General features: G+C 50.4%; 1 protein-coding gene across 2 annotated transcripts in view; it reads right to left on the reverse strand.

Moving 5' to 3' along the window:
* TSPAN14 (tetraspanin 14) overlaps positions 1-20,212 on the reverse strand; it is a 54,206-nt gene that overhangs the window by 5,722 nt on the left and 28,272 nt on the right. For both annotated transcript variants that reach the window (XM_040242583.1, XM_040242582.1), the window contains exons 3-6: positions 6,177-6,227; positions 4,265-4,411; positions 2,546-2,716; positions 78-203 (exon numbers count right to left, since the gene is read on the reverse strand). In XM_040242583.1, the coding sequence (XP_040098517.1) occupies positions 78-203; positions 2,546-2,716; positions 4,265-4,411; positions 6,177-6,227 (495 nt within the window). The remainder of the gene's footprint in view (positions 1-77; positions 204-2,545; positions 2,717-4,264; positions 4,412-6,176; positions 6,228-20,212) is intronic.

Genomic DNA, 20,212 nt, shown 5'->3' on the forward strand with positions numbered 1-20,212 from the left:
AAGTGGCCAGAGCCCTCAGGGAAGCAGGAGCTGCTCACTCCACTCCAGAGGGACTGTCCACAGGCGGGCCGACTTACCGCGGGGTCGGGCACGCAGCAGGAGAAGGGCACCCCACATTTCTCGCGGCTGTAGCTGGCGCCACTGCAGTTGAAGTAGACATTGAGGTCCCAGTCTTCAGGGCCATACGCCCCACAGCACTGGTTCTGCAATCACAACGCCAGGGACCATCAGAGCTCCAAGCACAGGCTGGTGTCTGTCTGAGGGGCGCGGGATTCGGTGTGCCTCTGTGTACTACGCAGAGAAATCAAGGCCCGCCCAATGGACCTGCCTCACAGAGACGTGATCCAGGTGACCCTGGTGGTCCTAAAGGAGGGAACTGCGCCCAGGCCCTGTCTGGGCCCAACACCCCGGGCTGGCTCAGCAGCGCCCTGTTCTCAGCTCTACACCCTCCTCACCCTGGAACTTCCCCAACTGCCCCCATCCAGCCCAGAGCAGGCTTCTCGTTCTCCTTCCTATATGGTCCTCTATTACCCAGCAAGAGAACAGTTCCCATGGTCAGTGTGCCTTCCTCCCCAAGAAAAGGCCAAGCTGACCCCAGTCACCTTCTATGTCTCTACAGAAAACAGCTGCTGAATGCCTGCTCCCAAGGAAAGAGTTACAACTGGGGTGAATGGTAACGCAATCGAAGCTTTGCCCCTGACCCAGGGTCTCTGTCCTCCCTTCCCACAACCACTCTCTATCTGGTGAAGCAGCAAAGAAAACCTCGCTTTGTCTAAAAACTCATAAAACCAAATGCACTGAGAGCAGCTTTGTGACATCAGCAGTGTCCCAACCAGATGTTGTTTTTGCACTTGTCCTCAGAGCTGACATAGTTACAGCCCTAATTACAAGCCCACAACCAGGATTTCTGCTTTACTTTCATTTCTGAGGTAAAAGCCCGTCTCTCTCCCCAACCATCCTCCAGGGTTCCAGGTGCTCTAACGAATACCCAATATTTCACCATGAGAAAGCTCCATCATTTACTGACTACCTCTGAAGAAAGGTATTTTTTTTTTTTAAGGAGAGGAAGGCAGTGGAGAAAACTACAGTGTCTTTAAGGCCAGTGCAGAGATCTGGATCCTTGATACCAGCAAGCCCCAGGCTATGTGTAATTGAGGAGCCTTGAATAGAAAAGAAAGAGGCGCAGCAGGCAGTGGTGTCAGAAGAGGGTGGGGTGCCGACTCTCACAGATGCATTCGGGTCTCTACCAACAACACAGGAAGGATCTCTGATCACAGAAATGGGTTTTGCTGGATCGATCCCAGGATAGGTGAAACACGGGGCAAACAAGTTTTGGTTAATAAGGAGAACAGATCACAGTTATTTTTAATGCTCTCTATTTTCTTCTTGGCAACCCACTCCAGTACTCTTGCCTGGAGAATCCCATGGAGGGAGGAGTCTGGTGGGCTACAGTTCATGGGGTCGCAAAGAGTCGAACACGACTGAGCGACAAACTACTAAACTACTACTACTATTTTCTTCTCAGAACCAAAAGGTTCCCTGTAAAAAGTTTTTGAGGAAGCTAGGCTTTCTGGTCAGAGAAGGCAATGGCACCCCACTCCAGTACTCTTGCCTGGAAAATCCCATGGACGGAGGAGCCTGGTGGGCTGCAGTCCATGGGCTCGCTAAGAGTCAGACACGACTGAGTGACTTCACTTTCACTTTTCACTTTCATCCACTGGAGAAGGGAATGGCAACCCCTCCAGAATTCTTGCCTGGATAATCCCAGGGACGGGGGAGCCTGGTAGGCTGCCGTCTCTAGGGTCGCACAGAGTCGGACACGACTGAAGCAACTTAGCAGCAGCAGCAGCAGCAGCAGGCTTTCTGGTAGAGCAGAGATCAAACAACAGCCTTGCACAGGCTGGCATGGTGGGAAGTGGGTTTCTCCTGGGGGAAGGGAGGCAAAGTATGGGGGACAGCTATGGTCCCAGCTTCCAGGTGCAGCCACACACAACGGGGATGGAGGTCAGACGGAGAAAAGGTCACAGCCTGGGACTACTGAGACTAACCTCCAGGGACATATTCCAGGGAGGTTACATTCCTCTTGGTCTGAAGAAGTTTGCTCCAGGCGGCTCTGTCCTCTCAAACAGGAAGGGGAAAAGGTCCCGGGAAGGAAAGGGACAGGAATAGCCTCAGACAGGGAGTCATGTGCCTAGGTCTGCCCCTCATTGTCCACAGGGCCCAGGGGACTGTGGCTGTCTGCATGTTCAGGGCTAGAGAGGTCCAAGCCCGAGGGAGTAGGGGTGGTCACGAGTGGAGCTAGACTGCCTGCCTGAAGCACTTGGGGGACAGCACCCTGAGAGCAAGCCTGGCCCATCAGCACACAGGAGTGGACAAAGCTAATCTGTCCAGAGGCAGGGATGGCACCGCCCCGGCCTCCCTGCTGAGGGCAGAGCTGAGGAGGGAGGGTCCCATGTTCCCCACCAGCCTGGGCCCCCAGCCACGCACACAGGCTGAAGCCAGCACAGCCAAGCTCTATCAGGGAGAAGGTGGGCGCAGTACTTACGGCTTTCTGAAGGGAGTCAATGAGGTTCTGCAGGTCAATGTCATCCCGGTAGGATCTGATGTTGCTCTCGAAGAACTCCCGGAACCGGTCCCTCACCCAGTCCTGGAACAGGAAGGCCAGCACGGCCACGGCCAGCTCCAGGAAAAAGATGAGCACGATGGTGCTGCAGAACTGCAGGGGGACACGCAGGGAGTGGGCGTCACTGCACCTCAGCCTCCCGACCAGAGCGCGCCCCCGCCTGACCCAGGGCCTCTGCCTCCCGACCAGAGCGCGCCCCCGCCTAACCCAGAGCCTCTGCCTCCCACTAAGAGCATGGGCTTGGCAGCCAAGAGACCCACGCCGGAGCTGGGGAATCCCACGTGATGGGCTGGGTGCCCTGGGCACCTCATCCTTGCTCACATCGCTGCACTATTGGTAAGAGAAGAGCCAGATGAGCGAAAGGACAAGCAAGCTCCAAGACAATGGGCCAGCCATCTCCTATGAAGGAGCACCCCCTCCAACAAGGAACTCCCCCCACAGGAATGAATGGCTATCCCGGCCCACCAGGCTGTCAGCTCCTTTAGCATAGAGACTGTGCCCCAGACACCCTATCTGACCTCTCTCCCCACACCTACAGCCATCGCACTTGCTAGAAACCTGTCACTCCTACTTTAGGGATAAGGAAACTGAGGTTCATTCAGGTCACATGCCTGAGACGCAGGACCTCTGAGTTCCCTGGCAGGGCTCTTGACAACTCTGGAGTTGCTAACGTTTTCAGCACCTACTCTGTGTGCATACGACAGTCAACTGCGTTAAAACATCTGCAGAGCATAGGCACCACTGGGGTGGAGTTCTGTCAAGGCCACTGCGACAGGTCCACACCCCTCCGTCAAGGCGGGGTTCCGGCCTGCGGAGCTCATGTTATCACAGCCACTAGCACTGGCCACACCGCACACTAAGCATCTATGCCACAGCCAGCAGAACCTCAAAATAAGACACACACATACAAACATACACACAGGCAAGGCCCCCCAGAATGTAATCTCCATTCACAGAGAAGCAAGATAACCAAACAAAAATGAAAAGCGGGGGGGGGGGGGGAACACACATGTGTTTTGCTTTTTAAATTAAGCCCAGAAAAAAGTCTTGATCTAATAAATTCAACAAATAATATACTGCAAAACATGATTATGTGTTTCCCCCACCAGGTGCTATTTAATTTTAGCTGAATGCATTTCAAAATAAATGTGTATCTAAATAGAAAACTAACTCTTAGTAACTCAAAGTTCTGCCAGGAAATCAAGGATTCTGCACTGTACATCCAGCACATTCATACCCCCTGGAGGAGGCAAAAGATTTCCTAATATTGACATCTTCTGATCTTAGCCAGGAAGGGCAAAGGTGATTAGCAAACAAACTACTGGAACTGCACGGGGGAGATAAAAGGTGAGGGAGGGGCAGGTGACTCTGCCCACTAGGAGCTGAAAACCAGAGGGGCTCAACTTCTCCCCCGCTGAGGGCCTACTTCATCTGATTGTCTCCTGAAACCTTTCCTTTTTCAGTGGGCAGCAGGGTACAGAGGGCTGCCTCCTCCCCTCACTGCCGGATCCTGGGGCAGGCTTCTAAGAGTGGCTACCTCGCCCCACCCACTCCAGCAGGTCAGGGCTAAGCCTGTGCTGCAGAGCCCGCACCCCTACCTCCCCACCTCACTTCCTCCCACCCCCACTGCGGGCCACTCACAAAGTTGAGCAGGCAGATGTTCTCTCGCAGGGCCCCCACGCAGCCAGCAAAGCCCAGGGTGAACATCACCACGCCCACCATCAGCACCAGCACCACCGGGTCAATTCCATGCATCCGGGTCACTTTGGTGAGGTCGGATAGCACCCCCTGAAAGAGGCAGAGAAAGCAGGGTAACATCAGCCTTGAAGAGTTGAGGGTGCCCTGGGGGGACTGAGCTGCAACTAAATGAGGACAGGGAGCTGCCTTCCAGGGCTGTCTTCTCGTTAACTGCCAGGCCAGCGCACGGCCCCTGCCCAGCTGCCCTCTCAGAGGCCCAGCAGATCTTTGCCTCCCTCAGCTCCCAGTGGCCCTCCTGCTCCCAGACTCCATCTAGGCTGTCAGTTCCTCACAGGCAGACCCCATGCTTCTTTTGTAGCCTGTAGGATATTGATAGGGTGAAAAGGGGCCCTGGGGGACCCTGTGGTCAAGGCACCCAAAGGCCCTAGCCTTTGGTCATCTGGTGGCTGACTCTGCATTCAATTCATGGAGAACACCATTATCTTGAGATGAAAACAGCAACAGCGTCAACACGAACAGGCTTGTGAACAGCACACGCACCAGGGACAGATGAAGACAGCACTGCCCACTGACTTTTCGTGATGATGCAGATGTCCTGTATATATCTGCGCTGCTCAAAACGGCAGCCACGGGTCACACGTACGCCTATTGAGCACTTTAAATGAGGCCTAGTGGAACTGAAGAAGTGAATTTTAATCTGCATTTCACTCTAATTAATTTAGATATAATCAGCCACATCTGGCTAATGGGAACCGGAATGGACAGAGCAGCTGTACAGCATTCAACAGAGGAAGCAGCGAAGAGCAGCCAGGCCAGACACCCAGCGGGAACCGGGCAGCCAGCGCAGCCAGGCCTAGGCTCTGGGCCCGACGGGCTGAGATGCTGCTGTTCCGTTCCGGTCACACGGTGGCGCTATGAGGCATGGTTTGCACCAGCTTCTCGGTCACTAGGGCAAAGGGACATTGCACTGCAAGCACTTAAAGGGGCCCAAACCTAAAGGCAGACCTTATCCAGTTCCCAAGGCCGTGGCGACAAAGCCCACAGACCTAAGCGCTCCTGCCTCCTTCTGAAAGTAAAGAGAGGCCCCACTGGAGGAACAGAGGGCCCTGGGCCTTAGGCTCAAAAGAATGCTTTAGCTCTCACTGTTTCCTGCCTGGTCTCTCCCCCTCCCCAGTACCCACCGACTCACAGTGCAAACGGTGCACCAAAGATCCACTCCGCTCACATCCGGTCTAGTCCCCTCCTTGGAGCTCCAAATGCCCCTTGTCCTTCCGGACAGTAAGAGGCTGCTTTCCTCTCCTCCCCTGTCCTCCATAGGCTGGGCAATGAGGTTCATGGGTGCTAAAGATGTGCCCCTGCACCACAGGGCACCCAGGGGGCACAACCCAGAGCCTAACTCCCTCACTCAGGGGTCCTATCCACGGCCGAGAACGAGAGCTTCAGGAATCACCACAGCTGTGTTCAGGGACCTGCTGGCTCCAGAGGCACAGTCCATTCCAGAAGGTAGCCCCAGGCCTGCCCTGGACAGAGCTGTGGACACGCCCCGGGATGACTCGGGGCTTCTGAAAACAGAAGAGAGGGCTCTCCATGCTCATGGGGCTCAAAATCCCAACTGGCCCAGCCTTGGCTTCTAGCAGCGACCCTGCCACAGGAAAGCCAGGCTAGCCACAGGACCCCAGGAGTTTTCATCACAAGTTAAGTAACTTCCAAGAACTGGCTCTGTAAAGGTTAATGACCACAAGTCATTGCCCTGCACAAGAGGGGCTGTTTGGGGAGGAGTTTGGAGGAAGGGACAATTAAAGCTGAATGAACCTGATGGACTACAGCTCGGGGTTCCAGTGACAGTCACACCTACCTTCTCGCTCCACGCCCATAGTCCAACTCCGAGGAAGACAACTCCAGCCAGCTGAGCAGGGGTAGGGGAAAGAGAGAGAGAGAATGTTAAGCCAGAAACCAGCTCCACGAACATGCTTCTCAGAGGAGGGACCAGACTGCTAGTGTCAGAGGGGGTTCCTGGCTCAATACCACACTGGGCAGGGCAAGGCGGCCCCTTGGTCCCTGCAGATGACAGGGACTCCAGCAGAACAGTGGGACAGTGAGGCTCTGCAGGTAACTCACACCTGTCTTCCCTGACTGCTGGGACAAAGTCCTTCAACCCTGGCTGGCCCCATGCTTGGGAGAGCAGAGACAAAGATCTCGGAACAGTCTCTGATCAGGAGAGACTCTGGGGTCAGAGACACTGAGCCACAGCCTGCTTCTCTCCTATCCCCCAAGTCCCCTACTCACTGCAGTGCACTGTCTGGGGTGTAAGAGGACACCACCCCTTGTGATGCCTGCAGGGGCTCCCGGTGCAGGGAAGGCTCTGCACAGGACTGCCACCCTTCTTGGGTCTCCAGCCCTGGGACATACTCCAAGCACAGAAAAGCAGCTGCCAGGCTGAGCTTCCTCCCCTACCTTACTTTACACTCCTCGTGGCGGAACCCACCTGTGCTCAGGGAACGCTGGGTTATGTTACTGAATTAAGAGGCCTGCACTGAGCCATGTGCTAACCTCAGAACCGTGTCCCCCAACCCTGACCTCTCATCCACAGGAGCCCGCTGGTGCCAAGGTGCCCCATCTGCCCCATGACAGAGACCCTCCATATACACCCCATAACTTCCTACACCAGGAAGGGTTTTTCCAGAGCAAACACCTTGTGGCCTCAGAAATTAAGCAGCCTCCTGTTGTTCTGCTTAACTGCCTTATACTCTGCTGGCATTTCGCTGCCATTTATCAGGACCTGGTGATAAACAACAGGGCAGGTTCTCTGTGACTGCAAGTTTCTCAAGTGTGTTCTCCAGCTTCAGGACCCTCCTGCCCACTGCAAGCCCTAGGAGGCTGGACTCGGAGGAAAGGCCTTCGGAGAAAGCCCGGGAGTTCCCAACCTCCTCTGGATCACAGGCCACTTTCAGAGGCCCCACATTTTGGAGGGAATTTCAGAGGGTTCACAGACTCCTCATTGCTGGTTCCCACAGCAGTCTGTGGACTTCAAGTGAAAAAGTCCTGCCAAGTGACCTGATCCGCCTGCCCCCACCCCCACGCCCCCAACTCGACTAAGTACCACAGGGGCCGAGAGGGCCAGGACGAGAACTCTGAACCCAAGTCCCCTGAAACCAAGTTCCCTGACAAGCTGATGATTAATCGCTCTATCCACAACTTCATTCCCTTTCTTGTCCCGCCCCTGTTCTCCTTGAGATTAAGGAATATCAAAGAAAAGGGGAGACTGAAACCGAGCAGAACCCTGAGGGACCTTGCAGGGTCCAAGCCCCTCTACGCCCCCTGCTTCTTGTTGGCCTCCCCTCCCCCTACCTGTTCCAAAGAGCAGACTCAAGCAGTTAACGATTAGAATAATTGCACAGGAGTCACAGGACTCCTGATTCCTCCGGAAGGGATTTAGATAACAATCTGCCACTATCTTCAAGTTGTTCTGCAGAATAAGACCCCCACCCTGTGGAGGAGGGCGATTACACACCGACCACAAGAAGTGTAGACCCCAGACTGGTTGGAACTGGAAGGCTGATGATTCGGATTCCTGAAACATTACCTGTTACTTCAACACTAACCAATCAGAAGAAAGCCCACAAGCTAACCACATACCCTGTGGCCCTCACTACTAACATCTGCCTTTAAAAACACTTGTCTGAAAGCCTTCGGGGAGTTGGGGTCTTTTGAGCACGAGTTGCCCATTCTTCTTGCTGGGCAACCTGCAATAAACCTTGTACTCCCCTTCACGACAACCTTGTGTCAATTAACTGGCTTTGCTGCAAGTTGGGCGAGGGAACCCAAGTTCAGGTCAGTAACAATTCAGTAAGCAGTGAGGGAGAAGACCCAGATCCTAAGGCTCGGTTTAGTTCATTCATTTCCTCACTCATGCATTCGGTGGACACTGAGCAAATGCTAGGCACCACCTCAAGCACTGGAGACAGCCTGCACCACGTGGCCAAAGGTCCCTCTGCTGTTGGAACTCGGGTGCCAAGGAACCGACATGAGGTTCTTTCCACCACATCACACCGATCCCCCACTTTTCAGTCCTCCCATTGGATTAGCCAGCTGATAAAGGACGTCATTTTCCTTGATGGGGTGCATGACCTTCCATTCCTGAGTGTCTGACACTGCAGTAAGCAATCTGGAAGGTGACTAGTTGCTCTCTGCTGAATCCTATAGACATCCCTCCTCACCATTCCTCGCAGTGTCTGATGACTCACTTCCCTCTTTCCAAGCTGGGAGGCCAAGTCTTTTGCCTTAGCTTATTCACCCTCATCCACCACAGTGGTTCTTCCCTCCTCCACTGAGGCACTCAGCTCTGGGGACAGGAAGGGTGCACACACGGTTGTCTTCCGCTCCTCCCCATCACTCCGCCTCAGTCTCTTTTGAGGGCTTACCCTCCTCTTTCAGAGCCCTCTAAATGCTGGAGAGCCTCACTGCTCGGTCCTGACCCCTGCCCTCCCCTAACCCTCTGGATGATCTCATAATTCACACAGCTGACGCACAAACCCCAACCTCCAGCCATAGCTGATCCCAAGTCAAACACACCAATGTCTCCTTGACCTGTCCTCTAAATACGACCAGCAACATTTCAATCTTCACACGTCCCCAGAGGGAGCTGTGGTCTCCCAACTCCCCAGCGGCTCCTCCCAACTCCCCTGTTCTCACTAAATGGCACCACTGACCATCTACTCTTAAGACAGAAAACCTCGACCTCAGGCTTGAACGCTCTGACCCTCCAACTCCACATTCAGCCTACCAGGACCTGCTATTAGTCCCACTTTCAAAATACGTAAAGAACCCTCTCTGCTCCCACCTGTCCATGCCATCACCCCTGCAGGGACCTCAAAACTGTCTCCCCACAGGCCCCGAGCAACTAGAACAACACTTTAATAATATATATCAGATCACCCTCCTCCTCAAAATGCTCCAATGACTTCCTTTTACACTTAGAATAAAATTCAAACTCCTTGCTGTGGCTCACAAGGGCCTGGGTAGCCAGGCTGTAGCCCGCATATCCATCTCCAACCCAGCTCCCCGGCCCCCGTCCCATCCACCCACCCCAGATCACGGCCATCTCTGCTGACATCCCTCCCCACCACTGTGACTGTTTCTTGAACTCACCTGCCTCACCCCTGCCTCAGAACTTTGACTCGATCCCTTAGCCTAGAATGTTCCTCCTCCACATCCCTTCCTGGCTTCCTCCCTCACTCCATTCAGGTCTCTCCAAATTTCACCTCCTCAAACACACCTCCCTTTGCCATCCTGCACAGACTGTCTCCCCACGCGTCAGTCCTGACCTCCTTCCCTGCTGGATCCTGTTCATGGTACTCATCCTAGACCACGTGACCTGTCTACTGCGTCTCCTCCCCTACTTAAGCCCTCTGAGGGCAGAGAGGTTTTCTATTTTGTTTAGGGTTGCCTGACCACTTTGCAGGACAGCCCACCCACCACCAGGTACCACACGGGATGGTGAGGGAGGTCTGGCCCCTGCAGCCTTCTCGTTGAACACAGTCAGTTTGAGACACCAGCTCCGTGCCACCACAGCCCCGTTCTCCTTCTCCCAAAACAACGGGGCTCCAAGAATAAGAGCTCATGTTTTTTTTCCATTCTCTTTCAAAGGAAGAACTAAAGTTAACTTGCAGCAGAAAGACAGGAACTGAGGTGGGGGGTTGGAGGGGTGTCACATGCCAGGTCATGCGTTCAGTGAGCACTGGCCCCAGGCAGGAACTTCAAGGACCAACGGTTGTTTTAGAGACAAGAAGACTGAAGGAGGGCCAGACAGGGGAAGCGACCTGTCTGGAGCTCACACAGCAACCTCTTGAATGAGCCAGGACTCTGGCCAGCTTGGCATGGCTCCCTGTGGAGCCCCTTCCCTGGCTACCCGCCCCCCAACCTCCGCCCCGGGACAGATGGTCTGTGTAGTTGGGCTGCCCTCTTGGCTGCCAACCATCTTCCAGCCTCGGAGTAACCTGCTTTGTTGCTCATCTATGACCTGATTAAATTCCTTCTCAAAGAACGGAGTCCAGCTCCCGCCAAGCCCAAAGAGGCCAGCCTTGGACCATCAGGTTCGCACACCGTGGTGGTCACCAGGCCAAGCAGCACCACCCTCTCCTGGGTAACTGGTGCTATTAAACACAATACACCTAAAGAGGCCCTCCACCCCCCATAACACTGGTACTGTTACCCCCGTTTTTCAAATGGGAAAGTTCAGATGTAGGATGATTTGGTTATTGCCTAAACTCACACAGCGAGCTGGTGGAGAAGTCAAGAAACAAACCTGCCTGTCTCTGACTGTCTTGACATCATGTTATCTCACTGCACAGGGCAGCCGCGAATAGTGGGCACCAGCATACGCCCTCCACCACAAGGGGCAGTCACAAGCGCCCAGTGGCGTGGGAGGCTGCAGACGGGGCTTCTAGGCTGTGCCACAGTAAAGCCAATGGAGGACCACTCTGTGTCCAGTCAGGACCCCTGTGGGGGTCACTGTGAAGATTCAGGAGTGACCTGAGGCAAAGGCCCCCTGTGTAAGAAGGTGAGAGGTTTCCTCCAGGGCATTCTGGGCTGGTCCAGCCCTGCTTTGTTCTGGAAGCCCACATGGAGTCAACTCGCAAGGTGGGCAAGCCTTTACCCAGCAGGTTCCGGACACGATGGACGTGTAGACACCTGGCTAGGTTCTGCGGGACTGGAGGAGGATTCCAACACCAAGCAGGTTAAAAGCAGCCCCTCATCATAGACAGTTTAGTGGCCCTGGTCTCTTGCAAGATTTCATTTCAGTGTGAAAGTGCTCAGGCAATTACTGCAGGCCTCAGTGCCTTTCCTTCACAAGATCAAGACAAACCACCAGCAGTCGTGTTGTTTTCAGGCTGTTGGCCTGCCAGCCCCTGACTCTTGTAGATTCCTTTAGCTGAGGCAGGCTCCCCTGGGCCACCCGAGGGTGCCTCTGAAAAGAATCAGGAGAAAGCACTGAAACCCAAAGGAGTCCTGGGCAGCGCTGAACAAACAGCATGGGTCAGTGGGTCCTGATTTCAGCTCCAGCCCACAAGTTCCTTGTGAGAGGACTTGTGTGAGTCCAGAAATTTCTCTGAACCCATTTTCCTTTGCAAAATGAAGGTGACCCCTCCTGGGTCAAAGGAGGGTGATAGGATTCATCCCGAATGATATGCTTATCCTGGGGCACTGAGCAAGCCCTGTCTCGCCTTGGAGGCAGAGCAGAGTCCTGGGGGGCCTTCAAGACCTTATCAGCATTTGCTGGATTGAAGACACTGTGCCTCACCCTCCAATGACACAGCTTTGTCCTGACACAAGGTCAGAAGCATCTGCTTCACTGGGCTTTTGGAGACAAGAGTAGAGTTTAAGGAAATAGGTGCCTCCTGGAGGCACTTTTCAAGTGAAATGGGGAAAGGATGATGGAAAGAGAACAGGGCAGGGAGTAGAAAAAGCTATAATAAAACTGTTCAGCTCTGTTCCTAACTCACCTTGTGGCTTTAAGAAAACCATAGCTCTCTCCGACTTCAGTGGAGGCCAGTGATCTCCAAAGACCTCTGTTTCTCCTGCTGCCTGAGCTCCGGCCCCATAAATCATGCCAGGTGAACCCAATGGTCCTGGCACGCACTCTCCAGAACCAGAAATCCTGGCCTGGCAAGACCAGGGAACACCAGAGATGCCTGTGGTCACGTGAAAGGATGCCAGAGATGGCACAGATCCTAGACCCAACCTGGTCCTGATAGCCAGTGCGCTGAGGTCAAGATGAGGCGGCCTTGCCCTTCCAGACTGCATCCACTCTGGAACATAAAGAGAGCATAAACGGACTGCTTCTTTCAAAAAAAAAAAGAAGCTTAAAGCCAGCCACTTCTGGGTGGGAGTCTGGAAGTTCTAGGGGCCGGAAGGGATGCTGGAGCCCAGCTTCCTCATCTCAGAGGGAAATGGGCCCGGGGCGGGTCAGTGCCTTGCCCTGGGTCACACAGTTATCACACACCAGCCTTTCCTCCTGCCGGAAGGGCGGTTCTGAAAAACCAGAAGCATGTGTGCCCTTCCCACAGAGCCTGTGAACTCCTGCGAGGGGCCCCACCAGGATGGGGAAGGACACCCCACAGGGCTCTGGGGCAGCTTCCACAGACACTCTGTGCTCCCAGATAACAGGGAGCCCATGCACACAACGCCCAGCCCAGGGATCTGCCTCTGGTCAGCCTTTGAAAGAAAGGAAGGTGGAGGATGGTTACAGGCAGCGGCCCCAGGCGATAGCGAGAAGGAACCCCAAACCCGCCTCACCCCCGCCCCAGTCACTGCCATTGCTGGCGCAGTTGGATGATTAACAAGATACTAAGCTGAGGGTCGGCAGTTCCATAAGCCAAACAGTTAAGTATCTTCAGCTTTGCCGGGTGGAAGGTCGCTGTTTCAGTTACTCAATTCTGTTGTTTTAGCAGGAAAATGGGCAGGGCTTGTTCCAAAAAAAGTTTATGTGCTAAAACGGGCAGAGAGCCAGGTTTGGCGTGCAAGCCATAATCAGCCACGTCCTGCACTCAACTATCATACCGAAACCATCTGAACCTAGACAGGGTTTCCTTCAGCTCAGCCACGTGAACCCCAGGACATCCTATAATTCGGGTCTCCAACCCTGGTATGTTGCCATATTACTTCAACAGGTCTTAATAGCATAAAACTACAAGTAATTCAAATAATATGTTTCCATAATGGAATATCCCACAACAATGAGAATCAACAATCTACAGCTATGTACCACAGCAAGAATGAATCTCAGACAAAAGATGCAAACTCAAAAGACTTGATATGGATTGAAAGTTATGTCACTCCAAAATTCACATCTTGAAGCCGCAGCCCCAGTGTGATGGTATTTGGAGACGGGGAGGTTAAGTGGGGTTACATGAGGTCATGAGGGTGGAGCCTCCATGATTAGAGGAAGAGAGACCAGAGCTTGTGTTTTTTTTTTTTTTCTCTCTCTCTCTCTGCCATGTGAGAACACAGCAGAAAGGCAGCCACGTGAAAGCCAGGAAGACAGCCCACACCGGAACCTGACCATGCTGGCACCCTGATTTCAAACTTCCAGCCTCCAGAAATGGGAGAAAATACATTTCGATTGTTTAGGCAACAAAAGCAATGGCATGTGGTAATGTCAGCCCAAGCTGACCAAGACAGGAAGAATACTAGGGCAGAAAAATTATATCTAGCGTCCAAACGAAAGTCACCAGATAAGCAAGAGGTAAAACATGACCTATAAAAAGGAAAAAAAATCAGTAACTGGAAAAAAGACAGGAATGAGAGAGAAGATGGAATCAGCAAAGACTTCAAAACAGATACTGAAAATATACTCAGAGATTTACAGGAAAATAAGCAAAGAGAGAAATAGAAAATATAAAAAAGATTCAAATGGAACTATTAGAAAAACCAACATTAGAAATGAAAAATTCACTAAATGGGTTTAGCTGCCAGTTAGACACTACAGAAGATGAGTGAACTCAAAGAGAGAGCAATAGGAACCATCTAAATTAAATGATGGAGGGGGTGAAAAAAAAAAAAAAAAACAAATGGAGCAGCATCTCAGTGACCTGTGGGACAACAAGGAATTCAAGGAGGGGATGGGGTATATATTTAAAGTAATAATAATTGAAGTCATCCAAAATTTGATGAAAAATATAAACTCACAAATCCAAAATGCACAATGGACTTCAAACAGAACACAAGAAAACACACCAGCACACATCATGATAAAATTGCTGGAACCCAGTAAAAAAGAGAAACTCCTGCAGGAAGCCAGGGAGGGAAAGAAAAGACACTTGTATAAACAGTATAGAAGATATTTAACCAAATGAAATGAAAACATCTCAAGACATGTGGGATGCAGACAGGCATGGAGCATCATCAAGCACTGGCACACCTGGGACACGTTTGGGTTCGCTCCCAGACCACCACTACAAGACAAGTCACACTAAGCTGTTTGGTTTCCCAGTGCATACAAAGACTAGCTTTATACTATACTGCAGTCTAATAAGTATGCAATAGCATTGTGACTGAGGAAAAAATGTACATATCTTAATTTAAAAACACTGTACTGCTAAAACATGCTAACCATCGTCTGAGCCTTCAGCAACTCATAATCTTTTTTACAGTAGTGATTAATCACAGATCCCCACAACAAATACAACAATGAAAAAGTCTGAAATATTCCAAAGATTACCAAAATGTGAGAGACATGAACTGAGCCGTTGCTACTGGGGGAAATGGTGCTGATAGACTTGCTTGGGGTTGCCAGAAGACCTTCAATTTGTTAAAACTGCTGTGTCTGGGAAACACAATAAAATGAGGTACTTACACTATAGGAAAAAAGAAAGATCTAAAATCAATGACCTAATCTTCCACCTCAAGAAGACAGCATGATCCCAAAACACACAAAAGAGAGAAAATAATAAAAAGTAGAAATCCATGCAACAGGCTGGAGATGGATGGTGGTGATGGATGAAGAGCAACATGAATACACTTAATGCCACTGAACTGGGCACTTAAAAACAGTTATAATTCTAAGTTTTGTTACATACGTTTTACCACAATTTTTAAATATAAAAACATTTAAAAACTTTTTAAAGAAATTCATGAAATTAAAAAAAGACAGAAAAAAAAAAAAAAACAGAGAAACATCCTCTAAATTAAAGGAAGCCAGATCTGAGAGCGAAATTTAATTTATAATGACAGAAGGCAGATCAATGGTTGCTGGAGGAGGGGGTGGGGAGAGAATGACTACAGAAAAGCACAAGTTTCAGGACAGATGGAAATCTTTGATATCTTTATTGTGGTGATGGTGATTATACACAGTGTATAGCTGCCAACTCAGTGAACTGAACATCCGAAATGGGTATATGTATTCTATTTAATTTACACCTCAATAGACACGATTTTTGAAAAACACATTTCTGAGAGGGGAAAGGTATAAACAAGGTAGGAGTAAGATACTCCCCCACAGATGACAGATCACCCCGTCAGACTGGGCCATGCTGACTATTTGCCAGAAGCAGAGTTACACACACCATCAGTTACTCAGCCTTGACACCACCCTGTGAGTGTGTAATAATCACATGTCCCAGGCAATAATCACAGTACACATACTGCCCATCCTTGCAAATTCCTCCTGGGGGTCCCAGCCTCAGATGTGCCTGAACCAGTGAGATCAGGAGCTGAGGACCTGCAAGGATCAGCCACTCCCAGTTCAAGTGGAGTCTATAATTAAGCAATCCTTGCCCTTTGTCTTGGCAAGCCAAAATATGGAAAAATACACACACAGACACATACCCATGTGCGCCAAACAATAAGGCGATCTATTTCCTATGAACTGGGGCAGCCCTCCTGGTGAATATGATTATATAAATGTGTCAGGCCAGTCAACACAATGGACACATCTTCTGACCCATTTAATCTCACTCCTGGGAACCTATCCCAGCAAATAATTTCTCGTCCTTTCCCCAAAGGCAAGAATCTGTGTTACAAAAGCTAATCACAGCGTCCTTATCCAGGATAGTAGAAAAACAACCTAAAAGTCCAATATGGAATTTTCAAAGACATGGTCAGGAAGTCTACTTGGCAACTTGGAATGCTCTATCCTAAATGATGCTAATACGAAAACGCAGACTGCAAAATGATGAGGATACTTTCACCAAGTGAAACTATGAGTGAGCGCAGACAGGAGAACGGAGCCTGTAGGAGGGAACACAGTAAAGCTGGGGGGCCTTGTGTAGTTCTCAGGAATTTCCAAGCAAATACAAGAGTTCAGTATATAAAACTGGAAGAGGAAAAGGTACTACTTCTCAGCAGTGAAAGCGAAATACTCTACAAACAGTATTAAAACACTAAACTTTTCTATTCTGATTGCATTAAACAACCAAGAAATGGAACCAGAGAAACCATCTGCGTGGGGATCAGGCCTTGGGGTCCAATATCACATGGACAGAGTACAGCTCAAATAAGGGCAATTCTCTAGTGGTTAGAATGATCCAGAGTCAACAGCCCATTGTAGGGTCAGACCAAGAGACCGTTCACCCACAGAGACGCCAAAAACAGGCGCAAGGGCAGGGAGCTGCTGTTAGGTCCTTCCACATTAGACTGGCTTTGCCTCTCTTGGGCAGGGTTAGGATTAGGGACTGTCCTGTTTTGCCTGGGGCAGTCCTGGGGCACATCTGTTGTTCCGGCAAAACTCTTAATAACCTCTCTTTCATTCTTTAAAGTTTCCTGACTTGGACCACAAATTACATGCTTACCCTACTCATGGGAGGCATCTGTTACTTTGAAGGAAGGGGCCTCAAGCCATGCTGGTCGCAGAACACAAATGTCCATGTTTCTCACCCAGAAACAGGCTGCACGTGAGGCTCAGAAGCGAATTCCTGCATTTTACAAGCAACAAAGCTGTGGCCCATGTCACTGAGAAGGCCCAAGGTAGGGGCTCTCTGTGAAACACAGGCTGATTGTCTGTGCCTACAAGGGGCCTCGGTTCTACACATTTAATCCATCTCTGAAATAGATCCTGGCAAGGGCTTCATCAGAACCTTTGCAGATTAAACTCAGTGTTTGTGGTGGTAAGCAATCCTGGAGTTGCCAGCCTCATCGGAATCATCCCTCATTGACGATACACTCAGTAAAACCCGGGAAGCCCAAATTCTCTCCAGAATCAGGTGGGGGTGAGAATGAACAAAGACAAAGGCTGCATGCCTCTCTCAGCTTCCCTTCCTCTGCAAGTCAAAGTGAGATATTTCAAGAATTTTAATCATCGTGAGGCTTCCCTGGTGGCTCAGTGTCTTTACCACCTGCTTGCCAGTGCAGGAGACACGGGTTCCATCCCTGTTCCGGAGGATCCCTCATGCCACAGGGCAACTAAGCCCGTGTGCCACAGATATTGAGCCTGTGCTCTAGAGCCTGCGAGCAGCAACCCCTGAAGCCCCAGAGACTGTGATCCTCAACAGGAGAAGCCACCGCAGTGAGGGGTCTGCACAGTGCAACTGAGAGTAGCCCCCGCTTACTGCAACTAAAGAAGAGCCGGTGCAGCAATGAAGACCCAGCACAGCCAAAAATAAATAAACAGTTTTTTAAAAAGGAAACTTAATTGTAATAAAGTACACATAATATAAAACTAACCACCTTAACCATTTTTAAGTAAGACTACTCAGTGGCACTAAGTACATTCACAGAATTGTCAAACCATCACCTCCATCCACAGATATCTTTCCACCTTGTAAAACTGACCCTGTTCAACAGTAACTTCCCACTTTCCCTTCCGCCAGTCCCTACTTCCCACCATTCTACTTTCCGTCTCTGACTACTCTACGTACCTCAGATAAGTGGAATCATAGAGCGCTCGTCCTTTTGTGTCTGCCTCATTTCACTCGGCATAATGTCCTCAATGCTCACCCATGTGGGAGTACATGTAGGAATCTCCCTTATTTTTTAAGGCTGAGGAATATTCCATGGATGAGATGGTGTTGGACGGCATCGCCGATTCAATGGACTACAGGAGCTGGCAATGGACAGGGAGGCCTGGCGTGCTGCAGTCCACGGGGTCGCAAAGAGTCAGACACGACTGAGCGACTGAACTGAACTGAACCGAATATACCATGGCACGTATAGACTACCTTTTGTTTATCCATTCATCCTTCAGTAGACACCAGGGTGGCTTCTACCTCTCAGCTATTGTGAATAATGCTGCTATAAACAAGGGTGCGCAAATACCTCTTCAAAATCCTGCTTTCAGTTCTTCTTGATATACGCCCAGAAGGAGAATGGCTGCATATGGTAATTTTTTTCACTTCTGGGGGAACCATCATACTTTTTTTCCACAGCAGCTGCACCATTCTCACTCATGGTGCATAGGGATTCCAATCACTCTGCATGCTCGCCAACATTTGTTATGTTCTTGTTTTTAATAATATGCATTCTAAGGGGTGAGAAGTGGTATCTCATTGTGGTTTTGATTTGCATTTCCCTATGTCAAAGTGAGATTCCACCCCAGAAATAGGTCTAACACAACCAAGGAATGATTATAATTTTAAAAAAACCAAAAGAAGGGTAAACAACGTTCATGTCCTCAAAATGCTGTGTTGGCAGCATTTCCCTGACATCCCTGTGATGAAAACCCCATGAAGCCCAGCTCCATGCTCACCTAGTAAACCACTCAGTTCAGAACAGACACAAATACCGGGGCATCCATGTTTCTAGCCTCCAGTAAGTATTAAATGTCCCATGGGAAAATCTTGGTCCTGAAGTTGGAAAGAGACAGCTTAAAGAACAGTACTACAGGTATTTGCTATAAAGAATGTTACTGTGAAAATAATTCTGGATGGGGCAACCTGCCAAATAAAACCTCTGCTTGTTCCAGCACCTAGAACTGGTCAGAGAATCAACAAGTTGCTTCTTCATATTCAAACCTGCCTACTGAGCCCAAGTCCACCATTAAGGCTGTCATCCTGCTCCACTGCTCACTGTTAATTCATCAAAATCAAACAAAAACTCTCTGCAAAACGATCCGGCAAAATAATCCAAGGTGGAAGAAGATATAAATTAAACAAGATTCGGCTGAGTTGGTAACTTTTGAAGCCAGTTGATGGGAGTATGGTGGTGGTGGTGGGATGGGCTTGGAGGATGTTTCATTATATTGGTTTATTTCTGTATTTTCTCCATTTAAAAAAGAAAACTCCTCTGAGAAGGCATACCATATTACACATTTTCAGCAACCTTGTGAAGCAGGCAGCAGGGAGGTAAGAGCAATTCATAAAGAAATTAGCTCAGGTGGGAGTCCAGACTGGCACCCAGGAGCCCTGGCTGCGTCATGTACTTCTCGAAGGGCTCTACACCCCAGTTCTCAGACCTCACTCCACATTTCCAGCCCCTGCACAGAAGACAGCAAATCTTTGCCTGGAACTCAGCAGGGAGGGGCCAGGCGGCCTCCCCCTCTCATTTTCCCAACCAAGCTCTCAGTCCTTGTTTCCCTGACTGTTCCTTTTTGTTCCATCCCATTCTGCCCCAGTAGACACCAACTAAAAAATGATTAGCTCTCGACCACACACATTTCCAATTCTGCAAAACTCTGATAACACTGCAGCCCCCTTCAATAACCAAACAGACCTGCTACAATTCTGGATTCATGAACTCTACAATTTGAATTTGCTGCTGCCAATGTATTATACGGGGTAGGTTAGTAAAACTTCCAAATAGCAAAGAATCTGTTGTGAAGAAGCTCTGAAGAAACGGAGATTCCCAGGCCCTTAGCCACAGCGGCCGCAGGAGAATTTCACTCCAGATGCAAAAATCAGAATGAGAGTCAGAGGTCGAGATGTAAGGCCAACAAGCACAGCTGGCCAGCTGGCTGAAGGGTACAACAGCTGGGTGGACAAGGCCAAAAAGGTCGAACCGCAGGTCTGAACCAGGTGGCCCTGAACTGTGCATCTGGCTGGCAGGTGGGGACTCCAGGTGGGGCCAGAAGGCTCCCCTCCAGACAGGTAGCAATGCAGGTCTGGACGTCACACATCTCAGGGAGGGGCAGCCACAGTCCTCCCATTAGGAGGGGTCCACAGGAACCACCTCAAATGTTCAGCACTGCTCTACTACAGGGGCAATGAGGTGGTTGCTAATGAAAGGTTGTCTGGGACCAGAAAAGTCCTGGGGTAAACAGCCAAGCCACTGAATCCCACTCTATTTCTCCAGGACAGAAACCCACCCCCCCACCCCACCCCCACAAATTTGGGATAAATCATCAGGAGATGATGCTGGAAAAACAAGGGTGAAAGGCTGAGAAGTGTGGTAAGTCTGCCTTATTGTCAAGTATCCCAGTCCAAATAGGAAATGTCAACATCCTCAGCAGAGGCAACTGTGGCG

The sequence above is a fragment of the Oryx dammah genome, unplaced genomic scaffold (assembly GCF_014754425.2).
Source record: "Oryx dammah isolate SB20612 unplaced genomic scaffold, SCBI_Odam_1.1 HiC_scaffold_6, whole genome shotgun sequence".
In the NCBI taxonomy this organism is placed as follows: Eukaryota; Metazoa; Chordata; class Mammalia; order Artiodactyla; family Bovidae; genus Oryx; species Oryx dammah.